At 46.7% G+C, this 20,532-nt stretch overlaps 1 protein-coding gene across 2 annotated transcripts; it reads right to left on the reverse strand.

The window, feature by feature from the left end:
- Positions 1–3,251: 3,251 nt before the first annotated feature.
- On the reverse strand, positions 3,252–20,088 carry LOC134341658 (zinc finger protein 239-like). Of its 2 annotated transcripts, none has more exons than XM_063039570.1 (3): positions 19,958–20,088; positions 16,784–16,951; positions 3,252–8,922 (listed from the first exon to the last, which is right to left on the reverse strand). In XM_063039570.1, the coding sequence occupies exon 3, from the start codon at positions 8,693–8,695 to the stop codon at positions 7,640–7,642; it is 1,056 nt and encodes a 351-aa protein (XP_062895640.1). In that variant the 5' UTR covers positions 8,696–8,922; positions 16,784–16,951; positions 19,958–20,088; the 3' UTR covers positions 3,252–7,639. The 2 variants fall into 2 exon arrangements, with proteins under 2 accessions (XP_062895640.1, XP_062895639.1); XM_063039569.1 differs by having other exon boundaries at positions 3,252–9,061.
- Between the last annotated feature and the right edge of the window lie 444 nt (positions 20,089–20,532).

The following is a 20,532-nucleotide window of genomic DNA, read 5'->3' on the forward strand; positions in this document are numbered from 1 at the left end:
GTTTCCTGGTGGGCACTCTGCAGGCTTTTGGGCTTGGGCCACACTTAGTGGCCCGAGTTCAGCTCCTATACTCTGCCGCAGAGTGCCTTGTTAAGATTAACAGGTCACTGACAGAACCCTTTCCTTTCTGAAGAGGAGTATGTCGAGGGTGCCCCATGTCTGGTCAATTGTATGTGATCTGTGTCGAACCATTCCTGAGCCTTCTTCGGCGAAGGCTGACGGGTCTGGTTCTGCGTGAACCGGACGTAGAGGTCGTCCTCTCGGCCTAAGTCTTCGACGTATCCTCACGATGACAGATCCCAGTGACCTGCGGAGGATGTGCGACTGCCAAGAAGTTTTCTCGGCAGCATCCTCCGCTCGGATCAACTGGGGGAAATGTGCCGGACTCTTAGTGGGCCAGTGGCAGGTGGAACAAATGAGAGCTTTTGAGTGGAGCACCAGTCGTCTTCTCTATCTCAGAGCCTACCGGAGTCCATCTGGGGGGACCTGGCTGGCGAACTGGCTGGACCTGGAGATGGAAGTCATGGCCCGGCTGAGGCGCTGGTCAGGCCTTCTCAGCGTGATTTCCTATCGAGGCAGGGTGGTGGTCATAAACCAGCTGGTGGCCTCCATGTTGTGGTATCGGATGGTCACCTTGTCCCCTCCTGCCCCCTCTGTCGTGAGACTGCAGAGGAAGCTAGTGGACTTCTTCTGGGGCAACAGGAAACACTGGGTCTCCGCAGCGGTCTTGAGTCTCCCAGTGGGAAAGGGCGGACAGTCGCTGGTGTGCGCACGTACGTGACTGGCAGCTCTCCGCCTCAGGACTCTGCAGAGATTCCTGTACGCCGAGCACCCTACCAGGTGACACGTGTTGGCGACTTTCCTCCTCCAGAGGGGCTGCTGTCTTCACGAAGATATGCAGCTACCACCGGCAGGCGTCAGCCGTGCTGCTTTGCAGAGGCTGCCCGGCTTCTATCAGGACCTACTGAGAGTCTGTAACATGGTTGCCTCAGGCCGGGAATCCCCTCCTCTGGCAGAGGGCGGAGTCCTGGCTGACCCTAGCCCTACCTCAACGGATGTCGGTACGGCTCAGGTGGGTGGAGCGACTCAGGCTGAGCTGCTTGTCAGGCCCAGGCCCCGCAATCTTATCCGAGAGCCAAGTCCACACAACTTGAGCCGTCTCCCCTCGACAGCCACAATCCTGTTCAGGAATGCAAGCAGGAGGTATCTGTATGGGCTGCTGCTCCACACCCTCCTCTCCCTGGCCCTTGTCCACCGTCCCGACACGCCATGGCGGTCGGTCTTTCCATCTGGAGGTGAGTGGGTGCCCAATGGAAGTCCCTTTATGAGGGGGTTCTTCCCACGCACCTTGAGGACCTGGGGTGGAGGGTGCTGCATAGAGCGGTGCCCTGTAAAAAGTTCTTTAGTTTGTACATGGATCTCCCAGCCGCATGTCACTTCTGCGGGCTGGAGGAGACCGTGTACCATATGTACATGGAGTGTGTGAGGCTGCAGCCCCTTTTCGCGTATTTGTGTGGGCTGCTTCTCACCTACTGGTTGCATTTTAGCCCCACCCTATTTATATATGGTCATCCAGTAAGGAGGGGGGCACAGAGGGATGAGGATGTCTTTGTCAACTTGCTCCTGGGGCTGGCGAAAACAGCCATCCGTGGCTGCTGGAAGAGGGTGGCAGGAGGATCTCCCCGGGCAGACTGCCTGGCAATGTTTAGGGGGTATGTTCGTGCTCGGGTGAATATTGAAAAGGAACACGTGCTGTCCACGGCGACCATTGAGACGTTCCGGGAACATCGGGCTCCGCGGGAGTTAATTGCCATCACTGATAGAGATGGTAATATTTTGGTTTAATGTGTGTTGTCTATTTGTTGTGAAGTAATTGTGTTAGTCACTGTTTTGTATATATTTTATAGCACCGATATTTGTAATAAAGAATTTTGTGAAAAAAAAAGCATCAGACACAGAAGAAGTTCGATCCGCACCGTCACAGCACGCAAACCCAAACTCATAAACACACTGAAGCATCATCCACACCATCCCATCACACACTCCTGAGGTCAGACACACAGTGAAACTTCCACTGCATCGTCCTGTACACCTACCCATCACACACTTCAGGGTCTGACACAAAGAGAAACTCCTCTGCTTTGTCCTGTCCTACTATTGCCAGGTCAGACACAGAATGAAGCTGCCTACGCACCATCCCATCTCACTCACCCGGGGCCAGTTACAGACGAAATCCCCCCTACAACGTATCATCACAGCCACTGCGGGACAGAAAGAGAGTGAACCTCCCTCCGCACCATCTCTCTCTCTCTCTCTCTCTCTCTCTCACACACACACACACACACACACGCACACGCACACGCACACGCACGGTAAGACGCAGAGAGAAGCTCTCTCACACCATTCCGTTGTTCAGACCTGAGATCAGACATATGGGTAAGTTCCCTCTGCACCGCCCCATCACACAATCTCTGGAGGACACCTGGAGTGAGACTCCTTCCACACCGTCTCATCACACAGTTCCGGGGTCGGACACAGGGTCAAGCTCACACCGAGGGGACCCAACACACAAACCCGGGAACAGACACAGGAAGAAGCCCCCTCCACAGCATCCTATCACACACTCCCAGGATCATACACACAGTGAAGTTCCCTGTGCACTGTCTCATCACACACTCCCGGGCTCAAACACAGAGTTACCGCTATGTGGTCCCATCACACACTGCCAAGGTCAGGCACAGAGCGAAGCTCCCTGCACATTGACCCATTACAAACTTCCCATTTCAGACAGGATGAGTCTGCCTCCACACCGTCCCATCACCGACTCCCAGGGTGGAATATTTCTGACTGAGCTGGGAGACATCGAGGAAAACTGTTGCATAAAGTTCGTGAGATACTTTGGAGGGAATTTGAAGGGTCTCTTGGATATCTGCGTCAGTGGCCGTTTTAGTGTGGAGGTTTTGTTCGGAGTTTTTCTGCCAGTTTGGACTGGGGTTGTTGACGGCTGCTAACTGCGTACTCCCAGCTGCGGCCACTGGTAACTCGCCAGCACAGAAAGGCATTTAGCACCGAAAACAAGGACATAAACGCCGCTGTTCCCCCACTAACATCAGGACAACATCCCTCATCCTTTGTCATTGTGATTTTCCTTTGGTGTAGGAGCCGGAACATTCTTCAGATGTCCCGACCTCTTACGGCCTGGGAATTGTTCAGGAATGACGGAGACGTTCCTGGCGTTGGAATTTCTGGCGCCAAGCCAATAAGGTTCTGTCGGGGCTGGGCGCCTTCCTACTGCCCCAGCAACAGAGGAGTCCTCTCCATTCCAGCTATTTAAATGGATTCTGAACTGTCTGCAACAAGTTCCGGCTGCTCGGGAATGAAAACGTTGAAACGGCCATATCGACAGGACTGCTGACGCCACAGGAGCGGGCGGATAGCGGGATGTGCAAAATTTTCCATCCAGTTACTCTACTCTACTCGCTCCAGGACTTTATCACCAGCATCACCGCATATTTCGCGATTCGGACATAGTGCCAGCATGCCGCATCGGACTCAGGAAGTCGCAGACCTCTGGGGATTTATGCAAAGGTGCCTGCCTCTCCACTCTCGTACAATGCCCTGTTTCGGTTGGTGGAAGATGAACGCGGGGTGCAATGTATTTTGCGTCCTGGAATAACTCTGGAATAATGTGCGGAGTCGGTGGAGGACTTGGTTCGGGAGGGCGGTATTTTGGCCTCCGAGAAAGAATTCAGGAAGGCAAAGTTTTACCTGGGGAATGATGAGTTGCTGTGCCAGGCTCTTAGTAGGCGGATCACAGTCAAAGACAGTTTTTACAGATATAGCTAGTGACAGCTCCCACGCAACAAATCGTCCTCGGTCACGTCAAGCCTTTCATTCCGCATTCAGCTTTCCTGGGACAAGTAAGGTCAGAAATGACTGTCATAAGACACAAACTTAAGAGCCACACCATCCATGACTTAATCTCTTTTCGGCGCCAGCTACTCATAGCAGGACGACGTTGAGGGCCGGTTTTGTGTCTAACAGGTTAACATGTACATCCCCATCAATCCACTGTTCCTTTAACAAGGTCAAAGGTCCCCTCACTCTATGACCAAATACAAGTTCAAATGGACTAAAACCCAGTGATTCCTGTACCAACTCTCTTACTGCGAACAAAAGCAAATAAATTCCTTCATCCCTATCTTTTCCATTTTCAACACATTATGTCTTAATGATTGGTTTGAGTGTAGAATGAAATCTTTCTAAAGCCCCTTGTGATTCCAGATGGTACACAGACAATGTAATTTGTAATTTGTTTAGCTCCCAGTTCATAAGCTACCTGCTGGAATAATCCAGATGTAAATTTACCTCCTTGATCAGACTGGATTTCTTTAGGAAAATCAGATAAAGTTAAAAAAAAACTTGGTAAGAGCCTTTGCCACAATTTTAACTTTAATATTTCTGAGGGGTATTGCCTCTGGGAATCTGGATGCAGTACCAATAATAGTGAGCAAATACTGATGGCCAGCTTTAGGCTTCAGCAATGGGCCAACACAAACCACTATAACTTTGGAAAAGGGTTCACTGAATGCCGGTATAGGCCAGAGTGGGGCCACTGGGGTGACCTGATTAGGTTTATCCACAGCTTGATAAGTGTGACTGGTTCTGCAAAAGGTCACAACATCTTTCCTCAAATTAGGCCAGTAAAGTTCTTTCATAATCCTGTTTACAGTTTTATTCACTCTGAAATGGCCACCTCAGGGCATACTGTGGGTCAAAGCTAAAATTTCAGCCCAATAAACTTTAGGAACTACAACTTGGTGAACAATTGCCTATTCCTCACTCACAGGTATAGTAGGTGGCCTCCACTTCCTCATTAACACTCCATCCTTGAGATAATACCGTACTGGCACTTTCTTAATCTCATCATCTGAGAGAGCTGTTTCTTTCAAAGCTTCAATCTCAGGGTCTCGGTTCTGTTCTGCTATAAACTCCTTCCTAGACAGGAATAAATCTTTCTTATCAGACTTACTATCTGAATCCTGTCGAAACAATAAAGGCAGAAAATTCCCTGACGAGTCATCATAACCTGAATCCCGATTTTGGCTGTCATGGGTATCAGAATCATGCTGCACAGAACCGTCTGCATTGGCAGACGTTTTAGACATACCTTGAGTTACTGCACAGGAAGGATAAATGTTAAAATCCATCTGTGGGTCGTCAGTGGTTGGCTTAGTTGTCAACTGCACTGCAGGAACAACTTTACCATCTGCCAGGTCATTCCCTAACAGCAAAGTAACAACTTCCACCTGTAAACTGGAGCATAATCCAATCTTAACAGGTCCCGAAACCAACCCTGACTATAAAGTTACCCTGTGCAATGGCACAGAAACCATGCCACCCCCAATGCCTTTAATAAGATTTATCTCACCGATGTTAGTCTCATCACCAAACTTTAGAACACTGTCTAATATAAGTGACTGAGAAGCCCCAGTATCTCAAAGAATTTTCACTGGTACCGGGGTTGACCCTTCCTTTACTAATACAAACCCATCTGACATAAAATGATCAAATACCTTCTTAACTCGGTCAGACCTCTCAGTCCTTAACTAAGCCTCAACAGAACGTTCAGAACCCTGTGGGTTTATATGTGCTTCAACATACTGATCACAGGCATTTGGGACTGTCTCCTTTTCCTTTTCCTTCTTCAGGACGGAACAATTAGCCATCATATGACCAGCTTTCTTACAATAGTAAGAAGTAAGACAAGAATATTTTTCCTTCAACTGCTGCCCTTCATCCTTACACTTGTTACTAATCCCAGCTTTAATTTCTGGTTTACACTGGTTATCCCCGCTACTCTTTTGGAAACTCTTATTCGGCGTAAAATTAACCTTATGAGTTAAAGCAAACTCATCTGCTAATCTAGCAGACACCTGCAAAGTGGCAGCATCCTTTTCATCTAAATACATCTTTATATCACCAGGGATACACCTTTTGAATTCTTCAATTAAAACCAACTCTTTCAAGCTGTTAAAATCATCATTTACATTTTTATATGTGTACCAGCGGTCAAAACACACAAATTTCTCATAAGCAAATTCCATACAACAGATATCCTCAAATTTCTAAACTTTTGCTTCTGGGACCAACCCGTAAGCTTTGAGCACAGCCTGTTTCACTATGTCCAAAACAGCTGCTTCATCAACTGTCAAAGTAGAATAGTCTTGCTGAGCCTTCCCTTAATTACACTTTGTAAGCGGATAGGCCAACCCTCTTTTGGCCACTTTAAACTCTGAGCAAACTTCTCAAAATGCTGAAAGTATTTATCAACATCCGCCTCATCAAATGGAGGTACCAATTTAACTTCCCAACTGGCCTCAAACTTATCACCAGAGTCTAATGCCAGACCCCTTTGCTGCAATCTCTCCATCTTTTCCAGCTCAAACAGCCCGTCTTTGTGTTTCCTCCCTCTGGTTTTCTGCCTCTTCTCTGTTTTTCTGCTTCTCTGTGCCCTCCTCATTGTAAATTTCACCTTAGCAAATTTTAACCTTTTAGCAATACTCAACAACCCAATCCTTCTGGCATCCTCTCATGCCTCAGAGACTAGCGCTTCCAGAAATCTATCAACATCCACTGCTGCTGATTTTTCACACACAAATAAATCAAAAGGGATTTCCCCAATGAAATCAATAATTAATCAATAAATACGCCCCCAAATTTGTTCATATCCCGAACGCAGGTCTCAATTTTGTTACGAACCATAATGCTTTAGAAACAAACCAGCAGCAGTAGACTACACCTGGAGTCTGGTTTTGATGTTAAAACCACTGCCATTACAAGTATCTACTTATAATATAGTAACTTAAGCAAGACAAACAAAAGTGAACAGTATTATGTGTATATATGTGTTTAAATATAACTCCCAAAATATTGAGCTCTGGGGAAACAAGGCTTAGAGTCTTGAGATGGTGAAGTACGAAAGTTCAGTTCATCCATGGAATAGGTGATGAGAGAGAGATATTTGTAATCCAGGGTAAATGTCAAGAGAAGGCAATTATGTCTAATTCCACAGGTCTCATGGTGGTAAAACAAGAGAATAGTCGCTGTAGATTTTATTCGCCGTCGTTCCAAATCCACATACGAATTATCACCGAAAGTGACTTTTCACAAGGGGTATCGTCTTCAAGTGAATTACCACACCACACCCAGGCACATAAGATATAAGTGGTCTTCACAGGATACCCCAAATCCGATCCACTCCAATAGATCAAAGGAGGTGACAACCACACATGCAATGTACGCTGTTTCGATAATTAACCCACCCTTCTGGGCATAGTAAAGTTCTAAACAGTGACCCTTGCCACTAGTTCCCTGGTTTCAATCCTTCCATTTTTCTTCCTTTGTCTCCATTTGACTCTCAGTGTTTGTGCCCTTGGTTAAAACTGAACAAGCTGTGAGCGATATAAACAAGCTGCAAATCAGACTGATTAGCCTTCTTAATCTCTCTCTCTCTCTCTCTTAAAATGACAGTCCACAGCAAACGAAACCAAGGGATTCATGACAATGGCAACTCCCCACTGTGAACTGACTGGTGTGCCGGTAGTTGGGATGACTGAGTGAATCTTTTCCCACATTCTTAGCAGTTGAACGGCTTCTCCCCAGTGTGAACTCGCTGATGTCTCTGTAGGTAGGATGACCGAGTGTATCCCTTCCCACAAACTGAGCAGGTGAACGGCTTCTCCTGTGTGTGAACTGACTGGTGTGCCAGTCGGTGGGATGACTGAGTAAATCCTTTCCCACATTCTGAGCAGGTGAACGGCTTCTCCCCAGTGTGAACTCGCTGGTGAATCCGTAGGGTGGATGAATCAGTGAATCTCTTCCCACATTCTGAGCAGGTGAACGGCTTCTCCCCAGTGTGAACTCGCTGGTGACTCCGTAGGCTGGATGAATGAGTGAATCTCTTCCCACAGACTGAGCAGGTGAACGGCTTCTCCTCAGTGTGAACTTGCTGATGATTCTGTAGGTGGGATGACCGAGTGAATTTATTCCCACAAACTGAGCAAGTGAATGGCTTCTCCCCAGTGTGAACTGACTGATGTACCAGTAGGTGGGATGACTGAGTGAATCCCTTCCCACAGACTGAGCAGGTGAACGGCTTCTCCCCAGTGTGAACTCGCTGATGATTCTGTAGGGTGGATGAATGAGTAAATCTCTTCCCACAGTCTGAGCAGGTGAATGGCCTCTCCCCAGTGTGAACTCGCTGATGTACCTTAAGTTGAGATGAGTGAGTGAATCTCTTCCCACAGTCTGAGCAGGTGAACGGCCTCTCCCCAGTGTGAACTCGCTGATGTACCTTAAGTTGAGATGACTGAGTGAATCTCTTCCCACAGTCTGAGCAAGTGAATGGCCTCTCTCCAGTGTGAACTCGCTGATGTACCTTCAGTTCAGATGAGCGAGTGAATCCCTTCCCACAGTCTGAGCAGGTGAATGGCCACTCCCCAGTGTGAACTGACTTGTGTACCAGTAGGGCGGATGACCGAGTGAATCCCCTCCCGCAGTCTGAGCAGGTGAACGGCCTCTCTCCAGTGTGAACTCGCTGATGTAATTTCAGTCTAGATGAGTGAGTGAATCCTTTCCCACAGTCCGAGCACGTGAATGGTCGCACCCTGGTGTGAACTTGCTGGTGAGCCATTAGGTCAGATGACTGAATGAATTCTTCCCCACAAATTCAGCAGATGACCAGCCTCTGCCCAGTGTGATCTGATTGGTGTGTCCGCGGGCGGGAAGACCGACTGAATCCCTTCTCACACACAGAAGAGGTGAATGGCCTTGTCCTAGTGTGAACTTGCTGATGTACCTTCAGTGGAAATGACCGACTGAATCCATTCCCACTCTCTGAGCAGATGAACGGGTTCCCCCCTGTGAAGTGATGGGCATGTCAGTCGTTCAGATGATCGAGTGAATCCCTTGCTCCACTTCTTAAATATCTGGACAGAGACAGAAAAACTGATGTGTTGTGTTCGAGATTCCCATAGACAAATTCCTTGTCATTCTTAACCTGTGAAAAGATTTACAAAATTCATCAATGGGTGAAGGAGAAGATTTCAGATGAGATCACTTGAGTTGTCAAGGTGTGATGTGACATCAGACTGTTACAGTGAAGTTCAACACAAGTTGGAGAGAGAAATCATCTTCTAACTGGGCGCAGTGCTGGTATCTGGAATGACCATCAAACTCTCTGATGCTCTTCCTGTCTCTATGAGAATGGGGCATTTCTGCCATCTCCAACCTGTGACCTGGCTCAGTTTGACTCTCTCCATTGGTATTATTCCCTGTTCACACTGAGCTGCATGGGTGTCTGGCCCCACAGTAACTGAAACACTCTCACAGAAATAGCTGGCAGCGAATTCCATGCACCCACCACTCGCTGTGCAAAAAACTTACCCCTGACATCCCCTCAGTAACTATTTCCAAGCAGCTTGCAACTATGCCCCTTCGTGTTAGCCATTTCAGCCCTGGGAAAAAACCTCTGGCTATCCACACGATCAATGCCCCTCATCATCTTATACACCTAAAAAGGCTCTAAACATAAACAAGGAAATTATACATTGCTTTGAGGATTTGTTAGAAGTATACAAAATTATGCCGGTACAGATAGGGTAAATGCAAGCAGGCTTTTTCCAATGAGGTTTGGTGGGACAACAACCAGAGGTCATGGGTAAGTGGGAAAGGTGAAAATTTAATGGGAACATGTGGAAAAGCTCTTTATTGAAATGGTCGTGAGAGTGTGGAATGAGATGTCAGCACAAGTGGTGAACATGAGCTCAGTTTCACCATTCCGAAGAAGTTTGATAGGTACCTGGATGGTGGGGTATGGAGGGTGATGGTCCCAGTGCAGGTAGTTGCATTAGACAGCTTAAATGTTTTTTACGCATTGACCAGATCAGCTAAATAGCCTGTTTGCATACTGAACTTCTCCATGTTTCTATGACAGAGAAGCTGGCCAAACTTGTTTGGAAGGGAAAAGGTAGGAGTGACAATGGAGCAGCAATGGCTGGAGTTTCTGGGAACAATTCGAGAACTGAGTGATTGATACATCCCAAAGAAGTGGAAGCACTGGAAAGGCAGGAGGACACAACCATGGCTGAAATGAGAAGCCAAAGCCAACATAAAAGCCAAAGAGACGGCAAACAAAAGAGCAAATACTATTTGGAAGATTTTAGGAAAAAACAGAAGACGACTAAAATAAAATTCAGATGAGCTCAGAGCATGGAATTATGATATTGTAGTCATTAATGAGTCTTGGTAGCACCCAACAGTCTGAGGCACTTAGAGGAACAAAATATTCGGGGGCTCAATATCTCTTGAAAACCAAGGTACCTTGCACCACTTACCTTTCAACTTTTATTTTGGCAGGCACATACAAATTAGACACCCTCAAAATTTCACTTCTGAAGGCCTCCCACTTACCAAGTACTCCTTTGCCAAAAAACAGCCTGTCCCAAACCACACTTGTCAGATCCTTTGATACCATCAAAATTGACCTTTCTCCAATTTAGAATCTCAACCTGTGGTCCAGACCTCTCTTTTTCCATATTTGCTTTGAATCTCATGGCATTATGATCACTAATTTCTGTCACCAGCACTCAATCATTTACTAACAGCTCATTGCACACTTCTACGTCGGGTATTCTACATACTGATTACGGGCACATTTGACAAACTCCACCCCATCTAGTCCTTTTACAGTACGGGAGTCCCAGTCAAAATATGGAAAGTTAAAATAACTTACTGAATCAACCTTTGTTTCTTGGCATGGTCTGCGATCTCTCTACAAATTTGTTCCTCTCAATCCCTCAGACTGTTGGGTGCAACCAAATCCCAATAATGGCAACAAATATCATAATTCCCTGCCCTGAGCTCATCTGGCTTTCCTACAATGCTTCTTGCATTGTGATATATTCAGCTCAGCACATTCATCGCACCATGCTCAACCATTTCATCGCTCACTCTGTCTGAGGTCTGAACAACATCTGACAGATGGCAAGAAAACAACCTCTCCCTGATTGTCACAAGAACAAAGGAGCTGATTGTGGACGACAGGAGGACTGGAGACAGGGTAACTCCCACTGACATCAATGGATCTGGGGTTGAGAGTGTGAACAGCTTTAAGTTCCTCAGCATAAACATCACCGAGGATCTCACATGGTTGTGTTTTGATAAGAGCACAGCAGCACCTCCTTCACATCATACGGTTGAAGAAGTCTGGGATGGGGCCCCAAATCCTAAGAACCTTCTAAAGGGATACAGCTGAGAGCATCCTGTCTGGTGGCATCACTGCCTGGTATGGGAACTGTACTTCCCTTAATCGTAGGACCCTGCAGAGAGTGGTGCAGATAGCCCAGCGAATCTGTGGGTATGAACTTTCCACTATTCAGGACATTTACATAGACAGGTGTGTAAAAAGGATATTGGGGACCCAATTCACCACCAGTACAAACTGTTCCTGCTGCTACCATCCAGGAAACAGTACCACAGCAAAAGGACCAACAGGCTCTGGGACATCATCTTCCACCAGGCCATCAGACTGATTAATTCATGGTGATACAATTGATTTCTATGTCTTATGTACAAACTATTTATTATAAATGACTCTAAGTTACACATTACACATTTAGACGGAGACGTAAAGATTTCTACTCCTCATGTATATGAAGGATGTATGCAATAAAGTGAATTGAATTCACCCTCTCCACTATCTGTTCTGTCATTCTGGCTCCCATTCCCCCTACAACTATTTTAACCACATCACCCCCTCCCCCACACTAGCACTAGCAAGCCTTACCACTAGGATATTAGTCCCCTCTCATTCTATTCCCCTAAGTAACGAATCCCCTGTCATCCCTTTGAATTTTTTCTGCTAGGTAATCTCCCCAACAGCTTCGAAAGTGGTCCACCTGTTGTTGTGTGGGATAGCAACAAGAGTACTCTGCGATGGCTATTTAACCTCATTCCCCTTCCTGACTCTCACCCAGTTTCCCATGTCCTGCACCTTGGGTGTAACTCACCCCTCTTCATGTCATATCTATCACTCCCTCCATCTCCTGGATGATCTGGAATTCATCCATTTCAAGTTCCAACTCCTTAAAGTGCAGGGTTACAAGCTGCAGCTGGATGCACATCTTGTAGGTGAGGGCATCAGGGACACTGGAGGTCTCCCCACCTTCTCACCAATGTCCCCTCTAGTTTGTAATGACCAGTGTGCACATAAATCTTGTACTGTGCATTTTTTTACCCAGTGACAACATGTGCACAGTGAATTTTATATAGAGAGGTATTCATTTTAACAGCTAGCAAATCACTGTCGATAGGAACTTTGATCTCCTCTGGGTTTGATCGAGTTCATCTGCACTCTCACACAACCTATGTAGCAGGCCTGTAACCGGTAATGAAGTATTTTCTCACCAGAGCTTTTGCACATTGTCCATCTGTGGTTTGCTTGCTAAATTACACTTTAAAAAGTCAGATTTCCAAATATCACTCCACTTCGTCCCACTTGCGAATTCTCCAGCAACTTTTGTATCACCACAATACACACAGGTAACACCAGTTTCTGTATTGGACATAAATATTTTCCCTGAACCCTCCTGAGGAATTGAGGATATATTAAAAAATCATTTCGAACCTGTGTAACCTCTGGCTAAAAGAATAATAGGGACTGAATAGGAATGTTTGAACTGAAGTAAACTCTGTCGTCAGCGGTGAGCTAAGACATGTTCATTACCAGTTCCCTGCGGCTTGCAGAGAGACACACTGAGAGCTGATAAAATTATACATTGTACCTTCGTTAGTTGATAGCATTATACATTGTACCCTCATTTCAGTAAAGGGAGGAGGCCTCACTGATAAGGACAGGAATGAATATCTGTCTGTAATTAAGTCAGGGCCTTGCAAAAGGAACAACGGATAAGGACTGGATAGTACATCCATCTGTAACTAAAACCTTGATTTAATGAACTCTCTTATCTAATTAAGTTTTGCAATACCAGTTCAAATAACATCTACCAATAGTAATGTATGGGGCTTGCTATGTATAAGTATACGGCTGTAACCTGACTAACTCATTCCACTTGTCAGTTGCTGGCAGTGCTTACGTGCCTTCCATTTGACAACTGGGTCTCAAACTCCTGCAGCAGAATACGCAATAAAGTGTGGTGATGATAAAAAGCTGGTCTCCCGAGTTTTATTCAGATTCAACTTTAACATTTGGTGTCACAAACAGGATCCCAATATCGGGAGTGCCAAGCAGACTATGGTGGGATATTACCTCACGAGAAAAAGCAGTAAATTTGATATGGAAAAAGAACTGTGGAAAGAAGTGGAAATTGTTGAAAAGGGAATGGAAGGAAAAGGCAGATGTAAAGTGGAACAGTATATTATTAGCAAGTTGGAGGAATAATTCATGTGACAAAGGGACAGAGGTATGTACTGCAGAAGGAATGCCAAAGGTTGGGAGCCGCAAAAAGCGGAGCGTGAATGGTGGATGGGCGCTGAAAACGAGAGCAGGAAAAACAACGTAAGCAAACCAAGGCTGGCCTAGATAGGAGGGAAGGGCAGGAACGTCACACTAAACTTCGAACTGATCGGGAAACAAGGGATCCCGAACACATGTTTGGCATACTGACCCGTGCACCCAGTGCTCCCGAACCCCAATCCTCCCAATGCTCAGATATGGTGGTGGCTCAGGTAAAATAGCAGCATCAGGGAAGGGGAGGTCCCTATACCCTGAGATCCAGAAAGGGAAAACCGAGGATTATTCCGAGACAGTGAGGGAAGAATCCAATAAAACCCCAGAGTTAATGGCTCCACAAAGACAATTGCCCACCCAAATGCTGCCCAATCCACAAGCAGGATTGCCCTCAGTGATTCCTCAGTATGCACCCTGGAAGCCTCAGGAAATGATAATGATCAGGAATCAGGCCCCAGACAGAAAAGGAAAACCAGAACAGTTTGCTCAGTATGTCCGCAGTACTATACAGGTGTTCAATGCCACCCCGCCAGATTTATTCCGTCTCTGCTGCATGATTATCTCAGCTGATGAGGGGCGGAAATGGAAGGCAGAATTCAGATACCAAACCTATCAGCAGTTTCAGGCGGGAAACCATAATGAGAATGAACAGACAGACCAGATTATTCAGGCCTTGGAAAGGGCTCTCCAGAACTCGTAAACATCACTAAAGTAGAAGAATGGAAACCTCAGCCTGGGGAATCAGGACCAGACTATTGGGAGCGATTTGTGGCCTGCCAAGGCACTTTCACAGGAGACCAAGTCTTTAATGTGGGAATCCGTTCCCCCAGTTTAATGCCTTACTGCTCCAATGCTTACCAATTAAGTTAGCCAACATGATTAAAACAAGTAATATAGATTGGCCTGACAATGACCGAAATCGATTGCAACGAGCTTTGACATATTATTGGGACCCGGCTTTCAAACCCGATCAACCCTGAAGGGAACTAATATTAAAGGTGAATATGCTTAGCGGGAAGCAGGACGCGAGTGGACTATATCTGGGGATCAGAAATGGGAACAAAAACCTACCAAGGGACAGGTGGGGACAACAACCCGTTTAGAAATTGACAAGCAAGGATGCTTCCTACCGTGAGTACCACCCCTCGGGAAGAGCCCAATGTGATATTGCAAGTTGCAAGAATTCCAGTTCTGTTTATGATTGATATGGGGGCAACCACAACCACTCTCGGTCAGGAAATAGTATCAGAAAAGGGATTCCAGCTATCAGACGCTACAATCACTCTGTCTAGGTTTGAAGGCACAGAACGTACGTATTTACATACCCAGCCACTGCAGGTAGATTTCCATGGGAACCAGTGTGGGGTTTCATTTACACTCACCACCAGTCAGGGTGTAATCTTTCAGGGAGAGGCTTTCTCTGTCCGTTGGAAGTCGAGATTCTATACACAGGCAAGGATATCACCCTGGGACTAGCTAACAACCAACAGCTTTACCAGTTACTAATCCCCCGGCCCCCTGCCACAGTGATGGGCACTTAATTTGGACACCACTTCGTTTGAAGCCCCTCTGCCAGTGGTTCATCCCCATGTGACTCTGTGCTATGACCCTACGGGGTTCTCAACTGAGGAAAGCCAATATTATGCACCCTTCGAGGGACAGAATGTCCCACTCACGGTGTTTGGAGAGGTTAAAGGAAGAGAGGGCAGTGCATTACTGGCTGAAGTTCGGGATTTCCTTTGGCGACAGACAGGACTGGTGATTCCCCATACAACCATTAGGGTTTACCCTGGGTTCAAGCCAAAGAGCCGAGGGAAGAGCCTGGGTTTCCTTGCCTACACCTTGACGAAACAAGCATCCCGCACCAAGGGAGACTGGCAAGACTTGGCTGCAACTGCCACGTCTGGGTCACCGTGTAAGAAGGACAGACTCTCCCACACGTTCTGCAATATCCCCTCAATCCCGAGGCAATATTTTATGAGGATGGAAGCTCTTTTGTGGATCCAGCAGGATATTCTGGCTATGCGATAGTGACGGACAGTGAGATGGTTGTACAGGCCTCTTTTGAAGCAGCAGCCTCCGCCCAGAAGGCTGAGCTCATTGCTCTGACTCGTGCCTGTATCCCAGCAACAGACTAATGTGCAAACGTTCACACAGACTCCTGTTATGCATTTGGAATTGTACATGACTACGGGCCAACTGACCAAAATTCTCCAAGCATTACATTCACAGTATATTACATTACATTATATTCACAGAACCTGTGCTATTATTGACACAGAATGCTGCACCTATATCCCTGATTAGTCTAAAATTACATCCCTCTCCGAGCACACTACCAAGGAAACTGACAGCATCAAGAGAGTAGGGCAGGATTTACACGGGTTCACCAAAGGCTCGAAATGGTGCTCTTTGAAGGCCTGTTTGGTAATATGTGGGGCATGATATTGCATTATGGCCTAATAGTTGTACATATCATTGTTATAGTTACTGATGTACACTGCTTTTACCCACTGATAAGTCTGTGCTGTACTCGGTTGTGTTCTCTGTAAAGAATTACTACTTTGTTGATCATGTAATGATCAAATGGAGGGAATGATAAAGAATGTAAAAGGGTTAACACTTTGTTAAACAATAGCAGCCTGTTTTCATGAAAGAAACTGCTGATGATCAACAGATGTGCTAAGCCACGCTGAGCCATATTTCTTCTTGAGGGTCGCTAGCTGGGGTTTCAGGATGCTTATCTCCTTGTGCACTCATGCATAGAGATAGGACAGCTTCAGTCTGTTCTGTGTGTGAAAGCCATTATGACTATTTTGTAATTTGTCTTTAGGGGTTGTCATGTAGTAAATAACTTTGGCTCCAGCCTGTCTTGTGTGGGGGGTATCTGGACGGATATACCTGTGGTGTAAGGGGAATTGTTAGTCAGTTAGTGGATTGGGTGGGAACAGTCATAGGCTGTTCCTGTTTGTGTGACTAACTGAGTAAGCCCCGGGTGCTTGGAATAAAGAGTTTGTACTTATACGGTCTCTGAGTGTCTTTATCGGGATTCGACTTCCACAGAATGGGAGTGGTTTTAAAGGGCTGGGCTGCTGGAAGCACAATATCAGACCTGGAATGATTGCAACTGGGTCTGACAGAGGCATAACTGGTTCTTCTGGGCACATTCAGTCTCACTCCAACTATTTCCTACCTTCTCTTGTACAGGTATGTAATGTCTAAAGGACCAGTGTTTGAGTAAATGAGACTCACCAAACTTTCCCCTGACTGAATCACTGGAATCGCCGAGTCAGATGGGTTCTCTCCAGTTGATGCTCTCAATCCTCGGGCTGGTTCACTTGTTGCTGTTCCCTCGTCTTCAGTCGTGGTTTGCTTCCAGTTGGGGTTTTTCTACCAATAAATCTCTCACCGCAGGGCGAACTTTAACATGAAAGATAATGATGCACATTAACAATAAAATTGAGAACCAAACATTTCTGCTTCATGTTTCTAAGAACAAAACTCACTGAAATTTAAACATTGAAAGTAAATATAATGATCTCAGTGAACAATCTTTTATTGTCTCTCACACGTCACAAAACGATATGGGATAAGAACGAGCCATCATTCTGTCATGGTAAGACATAAGATACAGGTACAGAATTAAGTGATTCGATCCATCTGGTCTGCCCCAACACTCAACTATGGTTGAGTTTTATTCCAACACCATATTCCTGCCTCCCTCCTGTAACACTGAAGCTACTCATCCTTTCCTCAGATTAGCAGTCATTGCTTCCAAAGGAACTCCAGAAACAAACAGCTGATCCCAGACCAGAAATACTCGCACAACACCTCATAAGCCTGGGCAGCTCGGTCCCTGGGTCCAATTTACCTGGATCAAAAACTGTGATATCCCAGGACTCAACCTCACAGAGTCACACAGCTGAAACTGCCAATCACCGACCCTGAGAGACACACACATCATCCCCACATCTCACACTGGGTAGTGCAATCCTGGATTTCCCCACAACCAATGTCCAGCAGCTCGAAATTTCTGCTTCGTTGCAGAAGGACGACCATCCATCCCCATCTGTAGAAGCACTAACCAAAGTCAAAACCAAAACACCAACAGTTCCATATCCCTGGAATGTAGATCACAGGATTATAGCCCAAGCACCAACTCTCCCAGTACTCTTTGCTGCCAGTAAAATGCTACAGTGTGTCAGCCAGTCACAGTTCAAAAACTAGCACTCCCACACCAATGCACAACAGAACTGGCACCTGATGACCCTCTGGCATTCCAGCTAACAAAAAACAATTCTGGAAATAACTCAGTGAGGCCAAAAGTGCAAAAGAACACTTCACAATGAACAGAAAGGTTAGAAGAAAGATTGGTGATATATAACATTGAGGTGGTGGGATACAGGGTAGACTGAGGTTTACCCAGGTTGTTGATATACACCATTGAAGCAGGAGTAGGGGGTGGGGGGTGAGGAGACTGGACAGAGTTTGAACAAGATGGGCAGAGATGAGCAGATGGAACCAGGTGGGAGAAGGGATCAAGGACAATCACCGATGGTCCTCCAGCAATACACAGATACTGAATGAATAGCACATACCACTGCATAAAATATCCTAAAATGACAAAATTAGAACAAACAACAAGAACTTTGGCATATGCCCGTTGACCCTCACCAAATTTTTATCAACACAACATAGAAAGTTTCCCATCTGGACACTTCACGCTTTGCATAGTAACTACTCTGCCCGTGACTGCGCGGAATGGCAGAAAAATTTGGATAAGGGGTAGGCCATTTAGAACAGAGCTGAGGAAAAACATTTTCACCCAGACAGTGGTGGATATATGGAATGCTCTGCCCTAGAAGGCTGTGGAGGCCAAGTCTCTGGATGCTTTCAAGAAAGAGATGGATTGAGCTCTTAAAGATAGTGGAATCAAAGGTTGTGGGGATAAGGCAGGAACTGGATACTGATTGTGGATGATCAGCAATGATCACAGTGAATGGTGGTGCTGGCTCGCAGGGCTGAATGGCCTACTCCTGCACCTACTGTCTATTGGCTATTGGATACAGATCCGCACATCACAGAAACCATTCCCCGCGCCCCCCCCCCAGACTTCCCAGACTCTCGGTAATGGAGGCAGTGAAATCAAAGATCCCCACAACCTGGGATGTTCTCCTTTTTCATCCACCCAAATCAGGGAGAAGACACAACAGCCATAAACTCAAAGGACAAATGCGAGGAGCCTCAGGAAGCGAGGCAAGTTGGGGGAAGTTAACGGGACTCAGTGGCCAACGTCTGATTCCCCAAAACATGGAGGAAGCATCACCACCAACCAAACACCACGTGATCTTGCGTCACAATGCAGAGGGCGGGGCAGAGCTGCGGTAAACAACCTCACGTGATCTGTTGGCGGGAGTTCCATTTCAATTCTGCCGAAATAGACAGCCTGGGCTCCTGGTTTGGATCGTTCAATGCAGATTAAGTGAAGTCTACACATTATTGACAAGCCCAGATAACTGGGTACTAAGTATGTAATTGATAGATAGATAGATGTACTTTATTAATCCCGAGGGAAATTTGGTTTCGTTACAGCCGCACCAAACAAGAATAGAGCGTAAATATAGCATTACAAAAAATCCCAACAATCAAACAACAAAATGCAAACTATGCCAGATGGAAAATAAGTCGAGGACCAGTCTAATGGCTCAGGGTGTCTGACCCTCCACGGGAGGAGCTGCACGTTCGATGGCCACAGGCAGGAACGACCTCCCGTGCCGCCAAGTGTTGTATCACGGTGGAATGTGGCCGAAGTCCAACAGTAAAAAGTTCAGTATCCAGTCTGCAAACACGTTCCTCGATCGTAATATACTTCGGATTGCACCGTCCGTTGTTAGCCAGAACAGTAAGCACCCAATTCCTTTCCGCCGCTTACCGCTCTCAGTGCACTTCCAGTCAGCCGGAACGGTATTACCCACCGAAACTCCTCGTCTCCAAAAGTCTCTGTTGTCTCGACCCGGTCCTCTTTCCTCCGCTTTGTGATCCCCCTCTGTGTTTTCCTCAGGATTTCAGCAGGGGTGTCCACCGCTCTGTTCGCTAAGCCGGCCGGGGTTTGCTGGTCCGTGGAATACACAATGCGACTTTGCTTCTGTCCCGCGGGTAGGGATGTAACCATTTCCAGCGCTAAAGAAAACCCAAATAAAACTCTGTCTACCAGCATGTTAGAGAGGGTGTAGCTTCGACGTGTTACCGTGAGAAAAATACAAAAATAACGTAAATTAGAAAGTAAGAAGAAGAAAGTGAAAGAATATTTCAGAGCGGCTGTACCAGGCGGCATGCAGGACCGGCGCATGCGCACTAATTGGCCCTCAGTTCGGGGCTCACGGACAACATCAGATCTCCCCGCTCGGGATCGGTCTCAATACTCACCGATGGGAAAGTGATATGTTCGGCCCGCGGACAGTGATCCCGACCCAGGAGACGAGGAGACCATTCCCGAACCCGCCGATGATCGGCTTCAGCACTGAGCGGAAAGGAAGCCCACCCGGACACTGTGAGCATGCGCGAAGTGAGTGTTACATCATCCGGAGGGCGGGGCATCGGAAACAGTCGCGCAGATGCTGCCCATCTGCGGTTAAACGGCGGGGGGGGGTAAACGGGATCACGTGACCGGTGGGGTCTACCACCCCAGACCGGGACTCCAGCTACCAACTACTCACCTTAAATGTATTCAACACTTTAATAACCCCAGCGAAAATATATCATCTGTCAACTCTACCAGTCCTCTCGTAATCTTATAAACGTCCATCAAGTCTCACCCCAGCCTGCGCCGCTCTGGAAAAAAACAACCCAAGTTTGTCCACCCTCCCGTTATAGTTTATGCCCTCTAATCCAGGCAGTATCCTGGTAAACCTCTTCTGCGCCCTCTCCAAAGCCCCGACATCCTTCCGAGAATGGGGATGACCAGAACTGTATGAAACACTACAGATGTGGTCTAACTAGTT

Source organism: Mobula hypostoma, unplaced genomic scaffold (genome assembly GCF_963921235.1).
Source record: "Mobula hypostoma unplaced genomic scaffold, sMobHyp1.1 scaffold_36, whole genome shotgun sequence".
NCBI lineage: Eukaryota > Metazoa > Chordata > Chondrichthyes > Myliobatiformes > Myliobatidae > Mobula > Mobula hypostoma.